The 10,000-nt window shown below is 43.8% G+C and overlaps 1 protein-coding gene and 1 long non-coding RNA gene across 3 annotated transcripts in view; both read right to left on the reverse strand.

Moving 5' to 3' along the window:
• Positions 1-2,919: 2,919 nt before the first annotated feature.
• On the reverse strand, positions 2,920-4,545 carry LOC134063946 (uncharacterized). The gene is made up of 2 exons (XR_009936220.1): positions 4,190-4,545; positions 2,920-4,115 (listed from the first exon to the last, which is right to left on the reverse strand). It is a non-coding gene; the product is annotated as an uncharacterized LOC134063946 (long non-coding RNA).
• A 318-nt stretch (positions 4,546-4,863) lies between these two features.
• The window catches only part of adka (adenosine kinase a), a 96,232-nt gene continuing 91,095 nt past the window's right edge, over positions 4,864-10,000 (reverse strand). For both annotated transcript variants that reach the window (XM_062519412.1, XM_062519413.1), the window contains exons 10-11: positions 8,986-9,072; positions 4,864-5,196 (exon numbers count right to left, since the gene is read on the reverse strand). In XM_062519412.1, the coding sequence (XP_062375396.1) occupies positions 5,072-5,196; positions 8,986-9,072 (212 nt within the window). In that variant the 3' untranslated portion in view covers positions 4,864-5,071. The remainder of the gene's footprint in view (positions 5,197-8,985; positions 9,073-10,000) is intronic.

Consider the following 10,000-nt stretch of genomic DNA (forward strand, 5'->3'; position numbering starts at 1 on the left):
TGCAGGTATGTAAGGAGGTATGTGTGTGTGTGTGTGTGTGTGTGAGCACTGAGTAAGGAGGTATGTGTGAAATACAGCTTCTGTCATCTGTTATCAGGGATTTTCGATATCCCGGAAGTACTTTTTCAACCATGTGTGCCTAATAAAACAACACAACAGAATTTGAATTTCACTGCGAAACTTGTTATAGAAGATCGTTGAAGACCAGTAACCACTCGGTGAGCTGCACATTTTAAAAAACAAATGTTTAGGGGTGTTTTAAGGACAGAACAGAGCATGCACAAAGCGAGCAATGTTAAAGCCATACAGAGCTCCATTCTAAAGCTGCCAAATTCCACAGACGGACTCAATCGTCGAAATTTCGGTGTCTAACACTCGTTTTCATGCAAGGCAATACAGAAAACGGGCTTAAAGTGTAAAATACCAAACTATTCCTTTAATGGGATACCCTGGTATATTGCATACTATACATACTGAATCCTTAAAGTGTAAAATACCGAACTATTCCATTAATGGGACACCCTGGTATATTGCATACTATTCCATGAATTGGACACCCTGGTATATTGCATACTATACCTACTGAATCCTTAAAGTGTAAAATACCAAACTATTCCTTTAATGGGACACCCTGGTATATTGCATACTATACCTACTGAATCCTTAAAGTGTAAAATACCGAACTATTCCATGAATTGGACACCCTGGTATATTGCATACTATACCTACTGAATCCTTAAAGTGTAAAATACCGAACTATTCCATTAATTGGACACCCTGGTATATTGCATACTATTCCATGAATTGGACACCCTGGTATATTGCATACTATACCTACTGAATCCTTAAAGTGTAAAATACCAAACTATTCCTTTAATGGGACACCCTGGTATATTGCATACTATACCTACTGCATCCTTAAAGTGTAAAATACCGAACTATTCCATTAATTGGACACCCTGGTATATTGCATACTATTCCATGAATTGGACACCCTGGTATATTGCATACTATGCCTACTGAATCCTTAAAGTGTAAAATACCGAACTATTCCTTTAATGGGACACCCTGGTATATTGCATATTATACCTACTGAATCCTTAATGGGACACCCTGGTATATTGCATACTATACCTGTAATGGGACACCCTGGTATATTGCATACTATACCTACTGAATCCTTTAATGGGACACCCTGGTATATTGCATACTATACCTACTGAATCCTTTAATGGGACACCCTGGTATATTGCATACTATACCTTTAATGGGACACCCTGGTATATTGCATACTATACCTACTGAATCCTTAAATTGGACTGAACAGGCAATTGGCGTCGTAGTGAGGGCTAGGTGTGCGGACTCATGGAGTGTGTGACAACATGTCTCTGAGTGTGTGTGTGTGTGTGTGTGAGAGAGACTGTGGGAAAGAGTATTTGCGTGTGTCAGTGTGTGTGTGTGTGTGTGTGTGTGTCAGGGATGGAAATTAGCCACCCGCCACCCGCCAAATGCGTGTAGTTTTGCGCGCTGGCGGGTGAAATATGTCAACATACCCGCCACTGTGGCGGGTAAGCAACTACTTCTACTTCAAGTTGTTTATTTCATCAGAATATTAGCAGTCGCCGCAGAGATAAGAACACACGCCTCATCAATAATCCTCAACATCGATGGACATGACGATCACAACAAACAATCTGCAACGGAGCGCCTTAGAATGTTGGCTCTCATCATTGCGTCAAAGCCTAGCCTACTCTTCCAGTGAACATGGCAGCTAGATAGCCTACAACCATTGACTGTATACATTTACAACGAGGCTACCGGTTAATACGTTTAGGTAGGAAATACATTGCATATATATAATAGATATACCAAACTCCGAGTCATGGTACCTAAGTTAAGCACCCAGCCCATTAAACATGACCAAGGAAAAAGTGAACGGGACAACTCACGATGCCATAGGCTACCACGGAACCTAAATCATAGAAGTTAACATTTCAAGACACTTATCTTTTCTATGACGCCAGAAATATTTTCCTTACCTTCTTAGCTTTTTTGAACATTCACGTTATTTAATGAAAACATGTATCCTTGAGATATGCCTGATTTTCCTAAAACCGAATGAAACCTAATTATGTTCACGTACTTCTTAAAGTGACAGGCACTCAATTAGACCTACACACCACCCCTGTAATATCATTAAAGTGTAATCAATATGAAGTATTCAAATTACTGAATATTTTGAGTAATTATGCATATGCTATAAATTGTTAACAAACTAGGCCTATATAAAGTGTATGAATTCAAATATGAAATAGAAACAAGACAAGACATTTTCTGAGCAGGGTTGAGCAGAGACTAGGATTGCCACTGCTCTGAATGATCTATATCCATCTTAAGGCAATAAGGTTTTGCCTATATTTTGTAATGTAATAGACACAGTCACACTTTTTAAAAACGTTCAGCTTGTGTATGCCTATCAGTGCTTTCTTATTGAACACAATACCGTGATAATACCGAAAACCGTAATAATTTTGGTCACTATAACCGTGGGGTTAAATTTTCATACCGTTACATCTCCACTTGGCAGTATAATGTATGGAACGGTTGAATATATATTGGCTGGTAAAAATGTTGAGTGGCTGGTAGATTTTAAAATCTACCTGCCACAGTGGCAGGTGGACAAAAAAGTTAATTTCCATCCCTGGTGTGTGTGTGTGTGTGTGTGTGCGTGTGTCAGTGTGTGTGTGTGTGTGTGTGTGAGACTGTGGGAAAGAGTGTTTGCGTGTGTCAGAGTGTGTGTGTGTGTGTGTGTGTGTGTGTGTGTGTGTGTGTGTGTGAGGCTGTGGGAAAGAGTGTTAGCGTGTGTCAGTGTGTGTGTGTGTGTGTGTGTGTGTGTGCACAGTAAATACACAGACAGGGTTAGGATGAGATCAGATGATTCTTTTACTCAGTCAGTTTTTAGAGGCAAGCTTGTGAAGGACATGTACAGCACCAACCTTTGCGTACACACACACACACACACACAGGCACGCGCACGCACGCGCACACACACACACACACCTCCATACAGTCATATCTTTATGCTGGAGCCCGTAGTGGAGCTCAAACTCCCTTGATGTTTGTCTGGACACTTTAGACACTGCAGCCAGGCCTTCCAACCCACCAAACACAACAGGCGCGCGCACACACACACACACACACACACACACACACACACACTAGTGTTGCACGATATACAGAAACTAGAAAGGTAACACGATGCCTTAGCGCAAAAAAACGAATATGGTCTCTGAAAGTCAGACAATCAAACTCATGAAATATTAAAGTAGGCTACTTGTCCACTCCCTTTACAGAACATTTTAAAGAAAAGTGGCCAGCAAATATGTGAACATTTAAAGCGAAATCAGTCGCTTTGCGCACAACGTTATTTTGAGAAAATCAACAATAACAAACTTCCGGGTTAAAATGTTGAATTTCACGTTTTCGCATAATTCGACAGTATACGGTCTACAGTTTCATATCGTGAACGCATTTCACAGAAAAACATACGTTTTGACTGTTACACCCGGCGAAGATTCATCACATTTGCTCTCATTCCCGTTGTGCACGCGCCGCTTAAAAAGGTGATTTCTTCTCTTCTGGCATATCGTGACAGGAGAACCATGGCAACTTTGGATGCGGTTATCTTAGCGATAGTTTGTGTAATACCCTCGATATACATATCGTTGGAAAGCTTAGTTTATGGCCGTTAATAATTTATTCATTTAGTAAATTTTACCGAAACGACTGGTTTCGCTTTGCAGAGTCACATATGTTAACAAACAAGAGATTATGCTCATACTAGCTCTGGGGAATAGTGTGATTTGCTCAAAAAAACCCGGACAGGAACAAGCTGGTGAAAGTGAAACCGAACCAGACCATTATCTCTTTTCCAGATATTTTAGAATTTCACCGTAGTATCGGTTCAGTATCGACTATCGAGGTATTTATGGCAGGTATCGTATCGAAGTCATAATTTTGGTATCGTGACAACACTAACACACACACACAAATGTCTGTTAGAAAACACAACAGTCACACTAAAGTTACAATGTGAGTGTGAGTGGTGTGTGTCCCTGGATGTCCACTAGCAGAGTGAACGCACACGGCTTATGGCCCATCTCACACACACACACACACACACACACACACACACACGGCTTATGGCCCATCTCACACACATTGGTCTTCGTTAAATCAGACTTCCATGTCTGCGTCTTTTGGTACAATTAATCAAAATGACATATTTGGAGAAAAAAAAACATCAAAAAGACAAGTGTCTCCCGGGCAACAGTAGGACGTGAACTGTAAACGGAGTTAAAATTAAAGACTAAAATTAAACATTAAAAATGTAATCAAAAAAAAGAGATTTTTCTCAGTGGGACGGAAGAGTGCAGAGGCACAGAGGTGTGTGTGTGTGGGGGGGGGGGGGCAGAGGAAGAGAAACTATAGAGAGAGAGAGAAAGCGGGAGAAGAGAGAAGGGGGAGGGGTACTATAGAGTAGAGGGGGGGGGTACTATAGAGTAGAGGGGGGGAGAGGGGGGACTATAGAGGAGAGGGGGGGTACTATAGAGTAGAGGGGGGGAGAGGGGGGTACTATAGAGGAGAGGGGGGTACTAAAGAGGAAAGGGGGGTGAGAGGGGGAGAGGGGGGGACTATAGAGGAGAGGGGGGGTACTAAAGAGGAGAGGGGGGGGACTATAGAGGAGAGGGGGGGACTATAGAGGAGAGGGAGGGGGTACTATAGAGGAGAGGGGGACTATAGAGGAGAGAGGGGGGAGGGGTACTAAAGAGGAAAGGGGGGTGAGAGGGGGAGAGGGGGGGTACTATAGAGGAGAGGGGGGGGCTATAGAGGAGAGGGGGGGACTATAGAGGAGAGGGGGATGTCTAGAGAAGGCAGTGCTGGAGGAGAGGGAAGGCGTCTGTTCTGCAGTGGAGCCGTCAGGTGGCCATCTTGGCTCTTCATCAGGTGGCCATCTTGGCTCTTCTCTCCATGCAGGTGGGGGGTGGGAGTGGGTGTGTCCGTGTGGTGATCAAGGGAAGTTGGGTTTCTCGGGGAAGGTGCAGCCCGCGTGGCGAATGATGACGTTAGCGGCATAGTGACCCGCACACACACACTCCTCCAGAGTCTTCTCTTGAACCAGCTCGGACAGGAAACCTGCACACATACATACACACACACACACACACACGTCAGAGACCGACACACACACACACACATCAGAGACAAACAAATAAACACACAAACACATCAGAGACCGACACTCACATACATACGCACACGCACAGACACACACACACACACTCACAATAATAATAATAATAATAATACATTTGATTTATAATGCACTTTACATCAGTGATTTCAAAGTGCTACAGGTTAAAAACAAAAATAAGATGAGCAATTTAATTAAAAAGGAAAAAGAGGAAAAAAAAGAAAAGGTTTAAGAACATCTAAAAGGGACCAAAAGCTTTGCTAAAAAGAAATTTAGCAATCTTTAGGTCTTTTTTAAAACAGTCAATGGATTGTGGTGCCCTCAAGGTGTCAGGGGGGGCATTCCATAGGCGTGGGGCAGTAGCACAGAAAGCCCACACACACACACACACACACACACACACACACACACACACACACACACACACACACACACACACACACACACACACACACACACACACACACACACACACACACACACACACACTCAAGAGTCTCCTAGGGTCCTGAGTCTGGTTCTGGGTATGTGGAGGAGGTTTGAGTGAGTGGAGCGCAGGGCCCTATCTCGGAGGGAGCGTGTTGTGTTTTGTGGGTTGATTATTTCTTTGAGGTAGGGGGGGCCATGACCATGAATGCATTGGTGAGTGAGGAGGGAAATCTTGTAGTCAATCCTGCTGGAGACCGGAAGCCAGTGGAGTGAGTGGAGAATGGGGGTAATGTGCTCGTGTTTCCACGCTCTCATCAGGATCCTAGCTGCAGAGTTTTGGATGTACTGGAGTCTCTGCAGACTCTTGCTAGGGATCCCAATGAGAAGTGCGTTACAGTAATCCAGTCTGGAGGAGACAAAGGCATGAACCAGCTTTTTGGCATCTGAGAGAGAGAGGATGGGGTGGAGTTTGGATATGTTACGGAGGTGGTAGAAGGAGGTCTTGCAGAGGTGATTTATATGGGCTTCAAATGGGAGTTAAGAGTCCATTTTTACACCGATTTGTGACTGTTGATGAGAGAGGGATGTTGGAGCTAGAGAGGGTGATGCTGGCTATGGATGATGATTTGGTCTGGTGGGGAGCGCCAACCAGGATGGCTTCGGTTTTGGAGCTGTTGAGTTGGAGAAAGTTGTGCTCCATCCATACCTTTATCTCCTCCAGACAGGTGGTGAGTTTTGATGGGGATGACTGTGAGGATGGGGTTGCAGCTGTGGCATTGACATAGAGCTGTGTGTCATCAGCATAGCAGTGGAATGAGATGTTGTGACGGCTGATGATTTGGCCAAGGGGAGTGAGGTAGAGGATGAAGAGGATGGGGCCAAGGACTGACCCCTGGGGGACACCGCAGGTGACTGTGTGTGTACTTGATTTGGAGTGACCCAGGGAGATGTATTCTGTCCGGTTTGTGAGATATGAGTTGAACCAACTGAGAGCAGTGTCATTGAGTCCAGTGGTACAGTGAAGCCGGTTTAGAAGAATGCAGCAGAAAGGTCCACACACACACATACACGACAGAGACCAACAAATAAACACACAGACAAGTCAGAGACCGACACACACACACACACACGCGTCAGAGAGCGACACACACACACACGTCAAAGACCAACAAATACTCACACACACGTCAGAGACCAACAAATACACACACAGACAAGTCAGAGACCGACACACACACACGCGCGCACACACACACGTCAGAGAGTGACAGACCACACACACACACACACACACACACACACTCACATCAGCTCATTCACACACACACTTTCAGAGTATTCTCCTGAACGAGCTCAGACAAGAAACCTGCAGAACACACACACAGACACATAAACACACACTTAGACAGGCATACATAAACACACACTTACACAGGCATACATAAACACACACACTTACAGACATACATGAACACACACTTCGGGTGGAGTTGGGTGGGTAGTGGGTGCGGATATCTAGATGGTTGGGGTGTGTGGTGGGTGGATGTTTTATTTTTAGAAGCTGGTTCCAGTGATGTTAAAGCTCATCTATACATTTCTAACACACACACACACACACACACACACACACACACACACACACAAACGGAATGTCTCACTCACAAACACACTCACATGTAAGCAAACACAGTGTGAGATCAATCTGGCGTTATTAGGGCCCGAGCACCGAGGTGCGGCCGCTGAAGCAGCGGCTGCACCGTAGGTGCAAGGCCCTATTGCTTCTGCTCAGATTATTATTATTATTATTATCGTGAAATCCTCTTACAGGTCATGTTTGGCCTTTTTTCAGAAACTTGGCATGCTCTAAAATTCTTGAAATTTGGCAGTTATATGTGGAATTGGTAACGCTACTCAGAGACAGAGCTCTGGCCAAGGGTGTGGCTCAGGGACTCTATAGCGCCACCTAGCGCGTTGTCTGTTGTGGTTGACACATACATGCACGAAAATGAACCAAATTTGGTGGGCATATGTGTTGTATTAATCTGAACAACTTTCACATTGAAACTACACAGTAAAGAAAGAATGTGAGTTATGATTATGATTATGGTTTTTGCACATCATGTATTTTGAAACACTTCTCCTAGACGGTTTATCGAAATCATATCATACGAGCAGTAAAATGATCTTGAGGGGTTGCCCGAGAGACATTGCGAACAGATTTTTGAATTTTCGAAGCATATTGATATGGCGAAGGTTTGAATTATGGCGTCTTATTAAAGAAACAGGAAGTTGGTGTCATAGGCAGAAAAAAGGTTATAATTTGGATGTATCTTGGCAGCTACATGTGGAATTGCTACCTCTAGTCAGAGACAGAGCTCTGGCCTAAGGTGTGGCTTCGGGACTCTATAGCGCCATCTAGCAGCACGTTGTCTGTTGTGGTTGACGTATACATTCACGAAAATGAACCAAATTTGGTGGGATTGTGTGTTATTGCTACCTCCAGTCAGAGACAGAGCTCTGGCCTAGGGTGTGGCTTAGGGACTCTACAGCGCCACCTAGTGTGTTGTCTGCTGTGGTTGACGTATACATTCATGAAAATTAACCACATTTTGGTGGGCATGTGTGTTATTGCTACTGCTAGTCAGGGAAAGAGCTCTAGCCTAGGGTGTGGCTTAGGGACTTTATAGCGCCACCTAGCACATTATCTGTTGTGGTTGACACACACATTAACGAAAATGAACCAAATTTGGTGGGCTTGTGTGTTATTGCTGCCGCTAGTCAGAGACCGAGCTCTGGCCTAGGGTGTGGTTTAGGGACTCTATAGCGCCGTCTAGCTTGATGTCTGTTGTGGCTCACACATACTTTCACGAAAATTAACCTAATTTGGTAGGCATGTGTGTTATTGCTACCGCTAGTCAGAGACAGAGCTCTGGCCGAGGGGGTGTGGCTTAGTTTGATTCCGGAATGTCACTGGTCCAGACTGCAGGTGCGAGGGCCCGCATCGCCGCTTGCGGCTATATTGACAATTGCGTTATAAGATTTTAAGTAACATTGAAAACAGCAGATGACACACACACACACACACACTTAGGAAACAGATGTTAATTGAGGTATAGTATAAATGCAGAACAACATTACATGGATATATTGAAAGAAAAATAAAATCAGACAAATAATTAGTTTTTTTAATTATTTGTATTTACAGTACCTGTTCCCGTGCACCGTGTGTGTGTGTGTGTGTGTGTGTGTGTGTGTGTGTGTGTGTGTGTGTTTGTGTGTGTGTTTGTGTGTGTGTTACCTACCTCCAACAAAAGCGTCTCCGGCCCCGTTGGTGTCGACAATCTTACTCTGGTCAATCTCCAGCACAGAAAACATCTCCACTTTCCCACCTGCAAAACACACACACACACACACACACACACACACGCAAGGTTAGTAATCAGGCAGTCCAGTGTACACATATATCTCCCAGATCAGAATGTATGTGTTCCATAGATTGTGTGTGTGTGTGTGTGTGTGTGTGTGTGTGTCTTTGGCAAATTAATGACCTATTTTTTTTAGGTCATTTTTTGCCTATTGCTTACACACTAAAATCAAATGCTTACACCAAAGCCTCAATACCTAAACTTCTTGTATTATACTTTACACACAGTGTAACCATAGCTTAAACACATTCTCTGCTTTGCACATTGTTTGCAATTCTGCAAAACACTTTTTGCGAAACACTATACACGTTTTCTTACATTAAACACTTTGTGCAAAAACAAAATCCCCTGGTATCATTGGGAAACCACTTTGTTCAAAATGCAAAACTCATCTGGCAATTGTAGGCACTTACTTATACACCTGAAAACACGTGCACAGAAAACAGAACACCAATCGGTCTAAACCTTAGCACTATAAATAGGCCTCAGGTAAGCCATTTTGAGAACTTTGCATGCATGGAGACTATGGGTGCCTCTCAACATCTCTCCTCGATCCTCGATGCTTGATCCTCGAGGGGCGTTCCCACTGATCTATAACTAGCAGTGGATAGACTATCCCATTGTTGCCGCCCCATCATTCTTTATCTAGATGAGTGAGGACGAGGATCAGGCAATTGTTTGTGTGTGTGATACAGTATTGCCCCCCCCCCCAGCTCCCACCACATACACACTCACTTGCACGTATACACACTCACAGACACACACACACACACGCACACACACACACACTCACACACGTTTTTTTTAACTTTTGTTTTGTTGCTATATTTGACATTTCTATTTCTCTTTATATCTGTAAGAATGTTTGTTTTTTGTAAAAACTCTTGATTGA

This window comes from Sardina pilchardus, chromosome 18 (genome assembly GCF_963854185.1).
Source record: "Sardina pilchardus chromosome 18, fSarPil1.1, whole genome shotgun sequence".
NCBI classification, from domain to species: Eukaryota; Metazoa; Chordata; class Actinopteri; order Clupeiformes; family Clupeidae; genus Sardina; species Sardina pilchardus.